Source organism: Notamacropus eugenii, chromosome 1 (genome assembly GCF_028372415.1).
Source record: "Notamacropus eugenii isolate mMacEug1 chromosome 1, mMacEug1.pri_v2, whole genome shotgun sequence".
NCBI lineage: Eukaryota > Metazoa > Chordata > Mammalia > Diprotodontia > Macropodidae > Notamacropus > Notamacropus eugenii.
The window spans coordinates 377,909,264-377,927,200 of NC_092872.1; the positions used below are offsets into that span (position 1 = coordinate 377,909,264).

The 17,937-nt window shown below is 44.4% G+C and overlaps 1 protein-coding gene across 3 annotated transcripts in view; it reads right to left on the reverse strand.

The window, feature by feature from the left end:
• Positions 1 to 17,937, reverse strand: part of CAMK2A (calcium/calmodulin dependent protein kinase II alpha) — an 89,060-nt gene that overhangs the window by 62,349 nt on the left and 8,774 nt on the right. For all 3 annotated transcript variants that reach the window (XM_072630705.1, XM_072630706.1, XM_072630707.1), the window contains exons 3-4: positions 9,592 to 9,686; positions 2,712 to 2,771 (exon numbers count right to left, since the gene is read on the reverse strand). In XM_072630705.1, coding sequence (XP_072486806.1) covers positions 2,712 to 2,771; positions 9,592 to 9,686 — 155 coding nt within the window. The remainder of the gene's footprint in view (positions 1 to 2,711; positions 2,772 to 9,591; positions 9,687 to 17,937) is intronic.

Consider the following 17,937-nt stretch of genomic DNA (forward strand, 5'->3'; position numbering starts at 1 on the left):
GGACTTGATTTTTTGCTTCGTTGATTGTCTAGACTTAAGTATGTGAGAAAATGTTAATAATGCAAATTAAACTTAAAAGTGTGTATGTGTGTCTACCTTTTTTTTCTTTCTGCAGAGCCTGGTTGTTAAACAATTGCCAGCATACCCTTGTATTGCTCTAAAAACATTGTTTGAGCCCAGCAGGAATACTGTAGAAAGCTCGGGGAATGAAGCTATCACAAGATTGGAGGCTGGGTAACTGGAGCTAATGATAAGAATAACTCACATTAGTATAGCACCTTAAGGTGTGCAAAGTGCTTTACATCCACTACTTTATTTGAACCTCACAATGGTGCTGGTTTTATCCTCCCTTTTGGGAGCTAGCTCACTAAGGATGGAAACTCTTATTCATCCTGGGCCCCTCCCCCCCATAGCACCTTGCCCAGGACCTCCTCCTACACTACACCCCCAACCCCATAAATATCTTTTGAATGAGTGACTGGATTAGGAGAGTAGGAACCACAATAGGAGAGAAAGAGACTGGGCAGAGCCAGGAATGAAACCAGCAGCATAGAGGGGAGCTATGGCAACAACTTGCCTGGGTAAGGCTGGTACAGGCTCCAGACTTGTGATAATAATCACCTGACACTGATATAGGCTTTGAAGTTACCAGCCCTGAGAGGTAAGTGCGTTTATTATCCCTATTTTACCAATGAGGAAACTGAGCTGAGAGAAGCTAGGACTTGAACTTAGATCTTTCTGTGTACAAGTCTCCACATTGCCCGACAATCTAGCTGCCAGACAAGTATCAAGCCTTGACAGGGTCTGAGCTAAGCTGAAATCTCAGAGACCAAGAGGAGGAGAAAGGTTATAAAGGTTTGGGAGGACAGAGAAAGTAGGATTTCTCTTTCCTATTGTTAGAAGTTCCTTTTGCAGCCCAGGCCTTCAGTAGCACCTAAGAAGCAGAATTTTGTCCAGAAGGTCCCAGAGGAGCGTTGTGGTAGCTAGGTGGCATAATGCCCAGAATGCAGGACTTGGAACCAGGAACACCTGAGTTCAAATCCTCCCTCAGGGGTGATGTGACCACCTTGGAGTCAGGAGGACCTTAGTTCAACTTTGACTTCAGACATTTACTAGTTATGTGATTCTGGGCAAGTCACTGACTGGCTCCCCGCACCCACCTCCCAAAAAAATATCCTGTCTCAGACATTTACTTAGCTGCATGACCCTAGGGCTAGGCAAATCACTCAGACTCAGTTTCTTCATCTATAAAATGGGGATAAGAAAATCACCTATCTCACAGAGTTGTGGTGAAAATGAAACGTGATTTTACATACGTAAAGCAGTTTGTAAATCTTAAAGCATCCTATAAATGCTAGCTTTTAGTATTTTGACATCTCATAAGCACATAGATTTGGATCTGGAAGTGACCTTTAGAGGCAATGGAATCCAATCCTCTTATGTAAGTGAGGAAACTGAGATACAAAGAGATTATTAACTAATTTGCCCAGGGCTACACACCTTTTGTGAGAGGCAGAATTTGAACCAAGACCTTTCTTGACTCCAAGTCTAGGACTCTCTACACTATTCCACACTGCTTCTATCTACCTCAGGATTGCCTCAGATTTGGAGGACAAAGGGGGGGAAGTTGTGTAGGGAAAAGGTGGGTTGGGCAGCAGGGAAACCTTCCATCCCAGAAAACTCAAGGCCAAGAAAGGGAGAGAACAGTCAGGGGCCAGTGACAGACACCTAGTTTTTAGGGTTGAGACCAAGTAATTGGCCGAGATGGAGATTTGATTCCAAAGAACAAATCAGGTGGAAAGACAAGACTTTACCTTCACCTTCCTCTGGACTCACCTAGATCATCTTGTTGTTAACTTTGAGTGCTGTGTTTAGGGGCTGTCCAGCCCCACCTTTATCCCTAGCTTGCTCACGTTGGTAGGTATGGTAGAAAGAATGTTCAGTTTGGAGCTGGAAGACATGGAACTGAATACCACCTATGGGCAAACGCTCCCGGAACCATCTCTACAAGCCCAAGGCCAACAATAACAATTTGGGAGTTTTCATCCTTGAGTGGGCTTGAGAGGGGCCTATTCTCACCAAGGTTCCCATTCCAGGTTGGTGAGGCAAGTCGACGGGCATTTGCCACTTCAGGTAACCTACCTTCCCTAGAGAAGTAATCACCCTGCCCTTCCCCTTGTGGACTGGGGGCTGCATGGCTGGGATGGGGAAGGGGTGCTGGGTGTATGTGGGGGTGGATGACAGATTGACTCAGCATTCCTATCGGTGGGTTTGTTGTGTGGGGGGGAAGGGGGGTACACTGAGAATTTTTTTTTCCCTTTGGGGACTATTTTAATCTTTCTCCAAGCTTCAGGAGTTTTCCTGAAACAGCTTTTCTGAAGGAGGCTGCCGGCAGGCGTAGGCTGGGCGGAAAAGGCCTTCTCTTCCCCCCCCTCCCCACCCCCACCCCCAGCTGCTTCTTAAGGAATGTGGCTGCCCTCCACCCCCACCCAGTCCCCTACTTTTCCCCTCCAAAGGGTCCAAAATTACCTCTCCATCCCCCCTCCCCCATTCTGCCCAGGAGTCAGCACACAACTTCAAGAATCACAAGCCCCATCCTCACCACCTGCTGGAACCCCACTCTTGCCGCATTCCTGATTCTCTTACCCACAAGTGCAGCCCTCTGTCATCCCTCTCCTTGGTGGGGAGCAAAGAAGGGCAGATTGTCTTACCAATGTTTGGATGCTTCAGCAGGCGGCAAATGCGGGCCTCTCGTTCCAGCTTCTGATGATCTGAAACACAAGGAACTCCAGGTCAGAGCTGTATTGGGTTGGACTGTGGGTGGGAGAGTGAAGTGGATTTTTCCTTCCAAAGATGCAGTAGTTTCCTCATCTCCCCTCTGAACCCCTAAAGTCCCTTCTTCACTATGGCGGGAGGGGAGAGGAAATTTTCTCATCTGTAGAAAAAAGTTTACATTATCAACTTATCTCTGGACTCCCTTCTGAGCTCTACCAATCTATAGCCCATTCTAAGGTCCCTCCAGCTCTCTCAGTCACTGTCCTAAGGTCCCTTCTAGCTCTGATGTTCTAAGTTCTAAGGGAGGGGATATTCTGCAAGGCTATCAACCAAAGATTTTAAAGGAAAGAGGTCATCTCTTGAAGCCAGACTGTAAGTGCACTTACCAAGGCTTCTTTATTCCCTAACAGCCCATGCCCAGAGCTATTGAAGTTCCTTGGCACTGATGAGACCAGGTCTTAGCAGGTTATCTTATTGTGGCAAGGCCAAGTCTAGTTAGATGGACACAGGATCAGTAAGCTCAGGAGGCTGGATGATCTCTACAGCCAAATTAGGGAGGATTTAGGATGAGATACCTGTGGTAGGAAGTTTGTTTTTACTCATTCTTGGCCACTGCTTGAGAAATCCTGCTGGAAAATCCTACCTGGGTCCTAGGTGAATTAAGGAGAAAGAAGGGCTTGTATCCAAGCCTAGGCCTCTGGGAAATTAGAAGAATTGGATTTCTCTGAGACCAGAGCTGGTGGCCACATAGGAGAGAGAGGGAAGCCTACCTCCAGTATATAACACATGCACTGTCCCAGCTCTGGGGTCAGCCCTGCCTATCATTTTTTTTTTTTAAAGAAAAGCTCAAAGAAAGTGGTTCTAGATCATAGCTCCTGGCCCTGTGCCCCTCCTTCCTTGAGATTATTTATTTACCACCATTTTTGAAGGGCAAAGTAGATGTGGACAAGGATAAAGCCTTAGAGTACAGAATGTCCTAATATAAGACACAAGGCCACAGGTGCCCTATTGGTGAGCCTGTGGCAGGCCACAGGTACCCTGTCCTTGGTGAAACCACTCCCCACAACATCCTTTCTCCTTCCCCTGATCCTTCTAGAGAGGGAGGTAGAACTCTTATGGTTTCATCCCCTTTTCTAAAGCCTCCAATTCCTAGATGTCCAGTCTTGGCACAAAGGTGAGTATGGGCCTGGTCCCCAATCACAGAATCATGCGTAAGTACAAAGGGGAGAACGTGGGGGTGCTATAGGAAATCTAAGGCGGTAGAAACAACTTTCATCAGGAAAGAGAAGATAGGCAGGCTTCCTAGAGAAACTGGCACCAGAGTTGGGACTAAAAGGTGAGAGGGGAATTTCAAAAAAGAAGGAGACAGGAACTGGAGGAATCCATTTCAGGAATGAGAAACAGTACAAGAAAAATGCAGGAAGACCAAAGAGGTCAAGATGAGATCAGAGACAGTGAGTAATTGGGTCTGGCTGGAATGCAGAGGAAAGGAATAGTATGAAATGTTTCATTTCATCAGCTCCTCAAAGCCTGCCCCCACCTCAGCCCAGTCCCTGCCCAAGCCTCAATTTCCAGCCCCAGCACCACCTCTCAGAATTCTGGAGAAGCACAGATCAAAACTGACATGTTGCTTTTCCACCAATTACAGATGCTTCCCAGCTAAACTTTCCAGCTGATAGGAGGGGCTGTTTAGAAAGGATCTGGAAAATCCTTGACCTTTCCCTATCCCTTCATCAGGACAAGTTACTTCCTAGAAAAAGGAAAAGATTCTACAGCAAAGAGATGGGCCAGCACAAGACAAACTAAGAACCGATGGGAAGATGGCGTAGTAAGCAGGGAATCTCTGTAGGAAGAAAGTCAATTTACTTACCTCCCCAGTCCCTGAGGAAGAAGTTAGCTAGAAAGGATTTCATCCAAGTGGAGGGAGGGTGGGGAGAGGGGTGGCAGCCAAGAACACACACAGTCACATTTTCCTGGCAGTTCTAATATTGTTGTATTGAAAGTACCATGCCCTCTCCTTGGATATATTTTCTTTCCCATGTTTATTTAATGCCTATTGCCTGATGTCTCTCAAGCTTGACCAGATTTCATACAGCTCCAGGCCTAGTCCACTTTGCTTGGTTAAATAGGAAATAACTCTGCCAAGACTGCAAGAGAGAATCAGTATCTCCAAATTCATCCTTTGTTTTAAGGCAGCATGGTACTAGAAGGAGAGCACTATTCAGTGCTAGACTCTGAATAAGAAAGACCTGAACTCAAATCCTTCTCACCTTTACTAGCTCCATGACCCCAGGGACTTTGGTCCTTTAGGGGTATCAGTTTCCCCATCTGAAAGACCTAGATAGGAAAAGCTATAGTTCTTACCTCACAGAGTTGTCATAAGGAAGGCACTTGATTAACTTTAATATATTACATGAGCTATTTTACATTTATATCTCATTGGTGTAGGGAACTCCTATCAGAAAAATTTCCTTTGTCAATGTAAACTGGCACCAACTCAAAAAGGGAGTCATCTGAAGCACTTCAAAGCTAATTAATTTGACTTGCCCAAAGTCACATGGCCAGTATGTTTCATAATCAGGACTTGAACTCAGGTCTTCCTGACTTGAAGGCTGGTTTTCTATCTGCCATGTGCCTCTTCCTCCCTTATTTTAACTTACAGAGCCACAGTTATTGGAAGAGCTAGTCCAATGCCTTGTCTTCTATCACCCAGCAAATTACTGCTAGATCCAGGACTAGGATTCAGGTCCTGCCCAATTTCCCACCCAATCAGAATAGAAACATCCGAAGATCTAAAAGTCAGAAGGGCTTGGGAGATCTTACCCAACTGAACCCCAGTAACTTGGGAGACAAAAACAAGACAGGAATATGGAAACAGAGAGAAATATCCCTTCTCACACCCCGATTTCCTTTTTCCCATTCCTTCAAATGGGTCCTACTTGAGTGCTGAATTAAGAAGTAAGCCCATTGTGAGATGCCTGGGTCCCACTTCTTGGGTACCATTTGGAAGTCTCTCCTCTGACCAGCAACTCACGTTTTTGGATAATCTATAATTTATTTTTGGAACCCCATTGATATAACATTCCTGCACATGGCTTTTGGCCATAACCTTCACAGAACTGCGCAGAGAAAGCAAAGGAACTAGACCAGAGATGCTAAGCTGATAGGTTCCATTGCTTGTTAAGGCCTGGGATTTTGGTCACAGAGGCTTCCTTGTTCTATGGGATGGCTGAGTGCCAAGGAAACCAACCACTCTCCAACCTCATTCCCAAACACAGATGAAAGCCAGGAGCCAGGCACCACCATCACCATCACCACCACCTCCCACAATGACTTTGGAACCTTCCACACCTCCTCCCTTCTCACACTGACATAAAGGCAACAAACATGATACAGAGGAGAGAAAACTAGATTTGGAGTGAGAATACCTGGGTTCAGATCTTGACTTTTCTGCTTATTTACTGTGTGATTTCAGGGGAAGTTCCTCCCACCTTTGAGCCTCAGTTTCCTTATCTGTAAAGTAAAGTCACTGAACAAGATTTCTCAGTTTGCCTAGCATTGCTCTTCTGATTGGGGGAGTCAGGAGTAGACTCCCCAGAGAGCTAAGGATGTCTCGAGCTATTTCAAATATTCCCAGGAGTAAGAAGTAAGAAATTTTTTTTAACTTGGTGCCAGTGCCTGAATAGCCAGCAGAAAAATTTACTCAGAGAAATTGTACTAAGCTTCTTTCCAGCTGGAAGGCTAAGCTCTAAGGAGGCCTAGGGGCTTGAAAGTAGTGGGGCTTAGTCAGTAGGTGATGCATTGGACAGAGACCCCAGCCTGGAATCTGGAAGATCTGAATTCAAATCCAGCTTCAGACAATTCCTCACTGGGTGATCCTGGGCACTACACTCAACCTCTGTTTGCCTCAGTTTCCTCATCTGTAAAATGACCTGGAAAAGGAAATGGAACCGCTCCAGTACCTTTGCCAAGAAAACCCCAAATGGGGTCACAAAGAGTCAGACATGACTGAAAAAAAAACTGAAAGACATGTAAGGGAAAGTCCCACAACACCTCAGTGACTAGAATTTTCAGTTACCAGTATGGCCGTTTGCATAGTGTGTGCTAGAGTTGAAGTCAGGAAGACTTGAGTTTGAATCCTGTCTCAGACACTTACTATCATGTGTCATCCTGGGTAGGTCCCTTAATCTATATCTGTACCTCAATTTTTTCATGTGCATAATGGGAATAAGAATAGTACTTTCCTCAGATGTTTTCTGTGAAGATCAAATGAGATAACATATATAAATATAGCAAACTTTAAAGAGATATATAAAAGTTAGCTCTTCTGATCCTAGAAGTAACCCACTGGATTTTATGCTCTGCCCAACACAAGAAGAAATACAGGCTGAGTCAAGCACTACAAGGGATGGGTGGGAAGAGAGGCTCAGTGTTGATCCAAAGGCTTTTGTTTCCTCTTAGGGACATGGAAAGGGAAAGCAGAACTAACCCCTTTATAAGCAGGTCTACAAGGGGATTGGGGCAAGCATTTTCCTTCTTTGTCGCTTGTCTCAGGCCCTGGACCACCCCCAGTAGGACTCATCCAGGCACATTTCTAACTGGGAGCAGTCCTAATTGGAGGGGTCCTATGTAATGGGGAGACCTGCAGGTATCTTTCCCAACAACCAGTCTTGGACCAGGGAAAGAGAGGGGCTTTTAGATCCTGGGAGAGGTTGAAGAGTTTCTGGGATAGGGTGGAATTAAGACCTTGTCCTGAGTCAGGCACGAGTATATCGGGTATGAACTATGGTGTTTTCAGGGGCATCTGGTGCCTGGCTCCGCCTAACCTGACTGACATCAGATTAAGATTTCAAGGACACCAGATAAAATTAGGAAGATGTCAAATGTCAGAATTTGACAGCTGCAGGCAGAGGCGCAATTAAGCCATGTCCAGTCTATGTTAATCCCAAACAGGTCTAATATGATGGTAGATCAGGGGAGGAAAGTTATTCTTCCAGATTAACAGACATAGAGCCCTTCAGGTGATTGGCATTAATTCTGAAAAGGAATTAAGAAGAGTAAAAAGAGAAGAAGACTGGAAAACAAGGGGCCAGGATCCTCTTGCACCCTGCGTTAACCAGAGAGGTAACTTAGAGTAGTGAGAAGAATGTTGGACCTGGTGTCAGAAGAGACCTGGGCTTGAATCCCAGCTCCGATACTTATTAGAGATGTGACCCTTGGAAAGTCCCATTACCTCTCTGACCCTCACTTTCTTCATCTGTAAAATGGAGATAGTAATACACTACCTACCTCAGAGAGTCATATGACAAAATGATTTGGAAAATCTAAAATACTATATCAACGTGAGCATAGGTATTCATAAAGTGCACTGCTTTAAGCAGACATTCATTCATGTAGATGAAAGACTGAAAAAATAAGGAAGTCATGGATTGATGAGTACCCAGCAGCTGTAAATCTGACTACTACTACCTACAACCCTGTTTATATTCTAAAAGGTTACATCATATCTAATATGATGAAATTTACATCTATATATTAAGGTTTCAATGACGTGAGAAATCCTTCCTTCAATGAGTGCTTTAACTCATCCTTAATTAGCAGACAAATTCCAGGCAAATTGAACTGTTCCTTGTTTCCCAGGTTGACATTCATCTCCTACCTCTGCTCTTTTGCACACATGGTCCCTCCATTCCTGGAATGCCTGGAATGCACTCACTCATTACCTCCACCCGTTAAAATCCCTGGCTTTCTTCAAGGTTACAGGAAGCCTTTCCTGATCCTGAAAGTACAAATCCCCTGATTTGTACTTTCTCCCTCCACAGATTATCATATGTGTTCTTGGTCCTAAGTATGGAACAGTCTCCCCCACCAAGAGATCATATCCTCCTTAGGGTCATATTTTTGGTTCTGTCTTTGTATCCTAAGCACAGTGTCTGGAATATGGTGAAGACTTAATAAATGCTCATTGGATTGAATAGATATTGAGGATCTATCTATAGCTCAATCAGATTAAATGACTTAGCCAGGGTCATGCAGCCATTAGATATGAGATGCAGGATTTGAATTCAGGCTTCGCTGGCTCCAAATCTAACAATCTATCCAATCTATCCACTATGCCATGATAGCTCTGATGCAATTTCATAGGGGGAAATAGAAGATCCTGCACTTATAACTGCCTCAAGGATTGGGGGAGGGGGAATAAGAGGCAGAGAAGATGGCCATTTTTTACCTTGGATCTCTCCGTACCCAAGTAGAAGGAAAAGAATATCTACAAAGCCACTTCTTTACCTATAGATTTAGCTAAAAGTAGAAGCATATGTTAGCCCCAAAAACCCCACAGCATGTCAGATCAACTGCAGTCTTTAGCATCCGCATCCTTCTAAAAGAAGCAATGGTATGATTCCAAAGTGCAAATAGAAATTTATCAAAGCAAAGCATTTGGAGCAGGAAAGAGCCTGAAAGAAGGACATGTGCTCTTAAATCCTTTTATAGAGAAGAAAACCAAAGCCCAGAAAAGTTAGATGATTTTCCCAAGGTCACACAACTAATAAATGGCAGGAGCCAAGATCCAAAACCAGGTCCTCTGACTTCAAATTCAGGGCCAAAGATAGAACAAAGAACTAGAATCTAAGAAGAAGGTGGAGGGAGGCCATTTCTCCTCCTCCGTCCTTCCCCTCCTTCCCCCCAAGTTCTTCTCAGGCAAGATAGGGTCTGACCTTGACCCAAGGCCACTAGTTGGGGAATGGGGTGTAGAGGTGAGAAAAACGAAAAAAGAATCCCAGGAGGGAAGGAGAAACACAGAGCCTAGTCACTTACCTCGGGCTGACAGCTTCTTCGTGTTGATAATCTTGGCTGCATACTCTTGACCAGCTAACACTTTCACACATCTTCTAACGATGGAAAAGGCACCCCTGAGGAAGAAGGAGGAAAAAAGCCAAAAGAACATGAGTGTTCAGAAGCAGAACTCTAGCCATCGGTGATAGGACAAGTGCTGGAGAGGGGGAGAGGCCTCATTCTGGGCCAGGAGGTAGGAGAGCACAGTTCTGCAAGGGAACAGGGCCACTGAGGACCAGGACTATAGGGATAGGGGCAAGGGCTCAGAGCACCCTAAACAAGCCTCTTCAAAATATGAGAGCTAGAAGACTCCATAGAGGTCATTATTTCAAATGCCTTCATTTTACAGATAGGGAAACTGACGTCTCCAGAGAGGAAAGGATTTGTCCAAGGTTACACAGTGAGTTAGTGCAGACATGAGACCGTAACCCAGGGCTCCTGACAGTACAGCTCAGTACTTCTTCCAACCCACCATGTTGTCGAGCCATAGTCCCCACAGCTGAAGAACTTACAGTCTAATTAAGACCATAGGGTTAGAGCTGAAAGGGATTGCTTTGTAAACCTTCGAGTGTTATATAAATACTAACTATTAATTCCCAAGGCTTCTTTCCCTGGAACTTCTCGAGAGCTTCATTCTATAGCTATAAGAAGAGCTAGGGGTCAGAGTGGTCCCAGACTGGTATAATGGAAATAATGCTGGCTTTAAAAATCAAAAGACCTGACTTCAAATCCTGGTTCTGCTACTTGCTGCCTGTGTGATGTTAGGCAAACCCTCTGGATCCTAGCTCCTCATCTATAAAATGGGACATAAATGGGACTGGATGAGCTTGAAGGTCCCTTTCGGCACTAAACCTGGGGATGGAGGGAGGGAGGAAGGAAGGAAGGAAGGAAGGAAGGAAGGAAGGAAGGAAGGAAGGAAGGAAGGAAGGAAGGAAGGAAGGAAGGAGGGAGGGAGGGAGGGAGGGAGGGAGGGAAGAAAGAGAATGGAGGGAAGGAGAAAGGGAGAGAAAGGAGGGAGGAAGGGAGAGGGGGGAAAGAAGGAAGGATGGAAGGATGGAAGGATGGAAGGAAGAAAAGACAATGTGGGATATAGCAGAAAGACCATTGGATTTTAGATCTTGGGATCAATTTCTAGCTTTGCTACTTAAGTCACAGAGATTTAAAGCTACAGAGATGCTTAGAGCCTATGAAGCATATCAAATTCAAGTGCCTCATTTTGTAGATGAGGAAACTGAGGTCCAGTGAGAAATGACTTGCCTTCACACTGTCAGAGACAGCTAGATTTCAAGCCTAGGTTTGCTCACTTTTCTTTTCTTTCTTTTGTTTTTGTTGCTGTTTCAAAGGCATATTTACAGAATTGTCTCCTAAGCAGCCTGAGAAGCAGCAGAAAAATCTCTGAAAACAGCACAGACAATTCACCCCCCTCTTGTATGGGAAAGGAGCAGATGGCTGGGGGTGTGGGGGAGAGGGGGCTGGTGGCTAGGGAGTGTGTGAAAGGACAGGACAGGACAAGGGCTGGGGGAGGGGGGGGGGGGGTGGAGCGTCAATGGGAAGTACAAGGTTAGCAGAATGAGACCCTCCTGGAGGAGGTGAGAGGGGGTGGCAAGTGTTAGAGGAAGAAGCCTGGATCTTGGCTCAGAGTATATGACAATAATAGAATAATGTGGTGCTTTAAGGTTTACAGAGTGATTTCCCCACCCACATCAACCCCATGAAGTAGGAATTATTATTCCCATTTTACAGATGAAGTAACTGAAGGTCTAAGAGTTTAAACGACTTCCTCATGGTCCCATAACTATTGGAGCCAGAATTCAAATCTGGGTCCCTTGACCCCAAGTCCAACGCTCTTTCTACTCACCCACATGGACACTCACACATTCCTAATATTAGCTCACAATCCTATAGTTGGTTCACCAAACACTTCCTCCACAACAAGTCTGTGAAAGTGAAAGTGTTGTCCTTCCCATTTTACAGATGAGGAACCAGTGTCAAAGAAGTAAAGAGATCTGCCCAAAGACACATGAATAGTGCTGGAGCCTGGATGCGAGTATGTGAGTCCCTGATTGTGTCCCTGGTGGGTAGACTACCCCTGAAGTCCACAGTATGGTGCCAGGCGGATATCATCAGATGGCATTGGGGCAAGGGAGAACAGAATGATTGCAGATCCATGCAGGGAACAGATAGGACAGGAGAGAAAGAACAAGGAGTTCCTTTCATAACTGGTCTAGAATCCCTTCCACTTGGCACTGCCCTGGCCTCCCAGCTAAGGAAATGGAAGAAAGGAGGGGCTAAACAGATGGGCTGGGAGCTCAGGGACCATCACTGAGAATGTGGAAAACTGTTAATGGCCTGTGAGAAAGAACACAGGCCTAGCCAGGACCTGGGCATCCAGGGAGTTACACTGAGAAAATGGCTTTCTCACTGCCTGTTGACTGTACCCTTGGGAGCCAAGCACAAAGCTTCCAGTTGGGAGCTGTTAACAGTGAAGCTGCCTAAACCAGCACCTTCTAGATTTCCGTATTATTAACCATTACTTGGGGCTGACTCAACTGGTTAACCATACCCACCAAAAGCATGGTCTGTATTCCCTACCGCCAGGAACACTGCCCCACAGAAACTTCCTGGTCCTGCTCCTCAGCCCCTCTGTCTCAACTAAGAAACTCATTCTGGGCTATTATGCCCTGAAAAGGCAATATAAAAGGAGCCCAGGGCTGGTATCCAAAAACCAGGGTTCAAATCCCAACTCTTTTACTTACTGGTTGGGTGACTTTAGCAAGGTAATTTAAATTCTCTGGACCTCTTCATCTATAAAGCAAAGGGGCTGGACTCTCCCTCTAAGGTTCTTTCCACCGATGACCCTGCAATCTCTCTGGACTCAAGAAAGTCAGATCCTTGGACTGAGACTTAGACTTACGCCCAGCACCTGTCCTCCTACAGCTAGCAGCACTTCCATGAGAGGTAGAGACGAGTAAAAGTATATGTAGTTGATACAATAAATCAAGTGCAGGACCTGGAGTCAGGACAACTCAACTTCCTGAGTTCAAATCTGGGCTCAGACATTTACTAGCTCTGTTACCCTGGGCAAGTCACTTAAATCTGTTTGCCTCAGTTTCCTCCTCTGTAAAATGAGATGGAAGAAGAAAGAATAAACTGCTCCAGTATCCCAGATGGGATCACAAAGAGTCTGACATGACTGAAACAACATGCTTGTCATACCTTTTCCATGATCCTCACAAAAGTCATCCATCATCTCTATTTAATTATTTAAGTAATTACTTTTCCAAGCTTATCATGCATTATTCCTGTTCACTTACTCTGTGGTCCATCCTTCTTGATCTTCCTCGTATTTAACATTCCATTTCTCAGTGCCTGGAATACACTCTCCCACATTAGAATCCTTCCTTTCTTTCAAAGCTGAGCGTAAACATCTCCCCTGAGAGGAAGCTTTCCCCTATGCCTTCAACAGCCACTGCTTCTCCCCTCCACCTCAAATTACTTTGTATTTAATTTGCATGTATTCGATGTGTATGTTTTTTCCCTCAATAAGATGTAAACCCCTTGAGGGTAGGGCTGCTTCATTTTTGTCTCTGTATCTTAAGTACCCAGTAGTGTGCCTGACGTATAATGCCTGATTGATTCTTAAACCTTATTATCATCCTTGAGGAGGACCAGAAAAGGAGGGGAATGGCTCACATATTGAGAGTGAGAGATAAATGGATATCCAAGTACTGAACCCATGAAATATTAAAAGACCGAGAAGACTTTTCTAGTATATGAGATCGTCCCTTTGAAAGCCATGGAAGAGAATCACACTGTATGAGAAGGTTTAGATGGATTGCAATCCACACTGATGTCAGTCAATAAAGATTTATTAAATGCCTATTGTGCCAGATACTATACTGAGTGCAGAGAATATAAAGAAAGGCAAAAGACAGTCCCTGATCTCAAGGAGCTCACAGCCTAATTGAGGGAGACAATGTACAAACAAGCTACGTGTAGCGTTGTTTGTTCAGTCATTTCAGACTCTTTGTGATCTCTTTCAGGGTTTTCCTGGCAAAGATACTGGGGTGGTTTGCCATTTCCTTCTTCAACTCATTGGACAGGTGAGGAAACTGAGGCAAACAGCTTACGTGACTTGCCCAGAGTCACACAGCTTGGAAGTATCTCAGGCCAGATTTGCACTCAGGTCTTTCTAACTCTAGGCCCAGTTGTGCACCTAGATGCCCTTGTAGAGTGTAAACTGGAATTAATCCATAGAGGCAAGGCACTGATATTAAAGAGGAAATGAAAAGACTTCCTATAAAAGGTGGGATTTTTGCTAAGATTTGGCAGAAGCCAGAAAGAAGAGATGAGGAGAGAGAGCATTCATACCTGGGGAACAACGAGTGAAAATTTTCAGTCAGGAAGTGGAGTGATTTGGTCGAGGAGAAGCAGGGAGTCTGTTGTCCCTGAATTACAGAGTCGGGGGGGAGCGGGGAGGGAGTGTAAGGAGACTGGAAAGGTAAAGGTAGGGAGGTAGTCAAGTTATAGGCGATTTTGAAAGCCAAACAAAGGATTTTATAATTAATCCTGAAGGTGATGAGGAGTCACTGGAGTTTATTGAATACTGATATGGTCAAACTTGCTCTTTAAAAAGACTAGGTAGACAGGAATAGGGAGAAACAGGAGTTGAGGAGACCAGCTTGTAGGCTATTGCAAAAGTCCAGGCATAGGGCGATGAGAACTTGCACCAAGGGGAAGGAATAGGCATGCTGGTGAGATCACAGATGCCTTGAAATGTGAAAGACAATGGGGACAATAGATATTTTCTCAAGTCTGGACCTCGGTATATGAATGCTCCCCCTAGCCCAAGGACCAACTACTATAATTTAGCCTTAGGCAGCTGTCTGGGGCCCTGAGAAATTAAGTGACTTGTACAGATAGTCAGTCAGAAGCAAGATCTGAATCCAGGTCTTCTGCATTTCAAGTCTGAGCCTAAATCCAATATGCCAAACTATCTCTAATAACCATAATAATAATCCCTTATAATTATATAATGCTTTGTGCTTTTTGAAACCCTTTCCTATCTCATTTGATCCTCCCAAACTGCCCTGTAAGAGTCAGGACAGTAATTAGGATGCTCATTTTACAGAGGAGGAAATGGAAGCTCAAATAGATGAAGGTACTTGCCCAAAGTCACACAGACAGTAAAAGGCAGAAGCAGTGTTGTCATCCAGGTCTCTAGACAGCCAGTGCTGGACTTTTCTCTTCTCCAGCCACCCCAGCGTACTTTAGCGTCACACCTCCCCCTGCTATGGAAGGCTTGGATAGCCCCATCCAGGATTCCTGAGAGCTTAGCATCTCTCTGGCAGATGCCACAGGGACATGATGTATTGGAACTGTCTCAGCCCAGAGCCCTGGCCTACACCAACGCAGCAGCAGCACAGAGGGTACACAGAAGGCCTGGAAAATGGAAGATTTTGTTTGATGCTGAAGAACACTGAACCAACAGAAGTTCCAACATATTCCTTGTTTTGGCTGCTGTTGGCTTTTTCTTGAATGGTTTACAAAAAAAAAAAAGGACACAAAACAGAAAGATCCTTTCCAGCTGAAATGTTCTGATTGCTGATGATTGTCAATCAGCAAAAGGCCCACAATCTTCCCGGGAGGAGATGGGCCAATGGTCAGCAAGAGGGTGAAGCCAGAGGAATTTATCTTTGATACCCCCTCCTCTTTTTTTAACTTCCCTTCCCAGCAACCATTTTGGCCTAAGTGAATCACACTTCGGTGAGGGTTGGAGGCAAGGACGGGGTCAGCTACTGTCACTGCTGAATGGTGGGGTCCATCTGGAATCCAAGGGTCTAGGTTTGAGTCCTGACTGTTACTGACTAGCTTTGTGACTTCAAGCAAGTCATGAACCCCCTCTGAGCCTGAGTTTCCCCAGCTGCAAAATGGGAATAAGAATTGTATTACCTAATACTGTTGTTAAGATCAAATTAGGCAGTATCTATAGTATACTTCATACACCAATATATTTCATATAAATGTAAGCTGTTATTATCATAACTTGCTTAGAGTAAGGTGCAGGGATCCCTTGGGCATGAGGAGGAGTGGAAGAGCTAGAGGGAATTGAATTTTCAAGAAGAGCCTAGAAAGAACTGTGCTTAATTCACAGAAAAAGCCTTATTAATGGTGGACTTCCCAGCATCTGTCAGGGCTATTTAGATGTGGGGGTGGAAGGTAGTCCTCTTAGTACTTCTGAAATACTTTTAGTTCACATATATAACCCTTTACAGTTGACATAGCACTTTGAAGTTGTTTACATAGCACTGTATATACATTATCTCATTGGAAACACACTATGGAGAGAGTTGTCTAGGCTTCCTACACATAATCCTGCCTATTCCTCCTTCTGGAGATTAAAAGATCATTTAGGGCACTTGGAGATGTGGAAAGTTCATGTTGCCTAGGTGAGCAGTGACTCTCCTGGGGGGGCTACTGAGTCTTTTAAGTACCAAATGGAATGAATGAATCAGAGGAAACTGTTAGCTGTTTAATTCCATTCCCAGCCTGAATCCAGATCTCTTCTCTCAGAGAAGGCACTTGGCCTGACTGGAGGAGAGAGTGAGCCCACACAGAGAAACACTAGAGCGTAGGGGTATGGGGACGGAAAGAGGGTTTGAAGGAGCAAAGTCTAACCTTTGAAATCACAGAATTTCAGGTATGAAAGAAACCCCAAAGCGCATTTGCCACAATCTCTGCCTGAAGCAAGTATCTCTTGGCTACTTTTTTAATACTTCTATTGATGAGGAACATATTAACTATTCAAACAACCCATTATACTTTCGAAGCCCTTCAAAGACAGGGTGTCTTGCTTTCTAGGCAATCAATCAACATTTATTAAGTTCCTACTATGTACCACTGTGCTAAGCACTGACGATACAAAAAGAGATCAGTCCCTGATGTCAAGAAGCTCACAATTTAATGAGGGAGATAATAAACAAATATATACCCCAAAAAAAGCTATATTCAGAATAAATAGGAAATAAGTAACAGAAAAAAGGCACTAGAATTAAGAGAGGTTGGGAAAGGCTTCCTGTAGAAGACAGGATTTTAGCTGGGACTTATAGGAAGCCAAGAGGTGGAGATGAGGAGGGAGAGAAGCAGAATGTTTTCATAAGATCAATGGCCATGTAAGTGACCTCTTCTTCTTTCGCCCCCTCCCCTTTGCTTCTTCCCACCACGACCACTACCAAAAGCTGTTACTATTTCCTTTCTTCTTTCTGGAAGGTCTCTAAAGGGTATGCCTTTGGTGGAGACTCCAAAGCAGGCAAGTTATATGATATCCTGGTTAGCAAAAGACAAATGAAGCTGTCCAACCCAGATCCTTCTGAAAGGGACTTAGGGGCATAGAATTTAGAACTGAAACAGCCCTGAGAAAATATCTTGACCAGTCCCTTACGTTAGAGAGGAAGAAAATGAGTTCCAGAAAAGAGATATTATTAACCTAAGTTGGTACAGACAGGTTTGGCCAACCTTGAATTTGAATGAAAGTCATGCAGTTCTCAATACCATTCCCAAACCTTTATTTGCAAAGGGTTCTTAGGGACTGTACTGGAGGGCTACGTGGCCTTAAATTTAGAAAGCAGTCCATAAACCAAGGCCCACACTCCTTGTTGCACACTAGAGCTCCACCTCACAGTTAAAGGTCTGTTCACTAAGTTCACTGTGATAATTCACATTTACAAAATGCACCCATTAAACTGGGAGTTCCTCATCTCCAACACTAAGTATAGTGCCTGGAACATAGCAGGCACTTAATAAATGTGTATTGTCTGACTCAGTGTCAGACAACGTAATCTCTTTGAATCTTCACAACTCCCCTCAGACATAATCAAGATAGAAATTATCCATATTTTTCAGATGAGAAAACTGAGACCCAGAGAAGGTAAGGAATTTTCCCCAGGTCACAGAATCTCAGAGTTCTTTGAGAAACTCAGAAATTATATTATGTAACCCCTTACCTGGTGCAGGAATCCTTTCTATAACACCTTCAACAAGTGGCCACCCAGCTTCAGCTTGACTATCTCTCTTGATCAGTAATTCACTCTGGAAGCATCTCATTCTCCCTTTGGGCAATACTGGTTGCTAGGAAGTTTTTCCTTATACGAGGCCAAAATGGGCCTCGTTGTAACTTCTACTCATCATTCCCACTCCTATCCTCTGGGATCAAGAGGAACCAAGTAGATTTCTCTCCTACTTGATAACCCTTCAAAAGTTTGCCAACATCAGCCATGAACCCCATAAGTCATATTTTCCCAAAGAGACCCAATTCTTGCTTTCCAATCC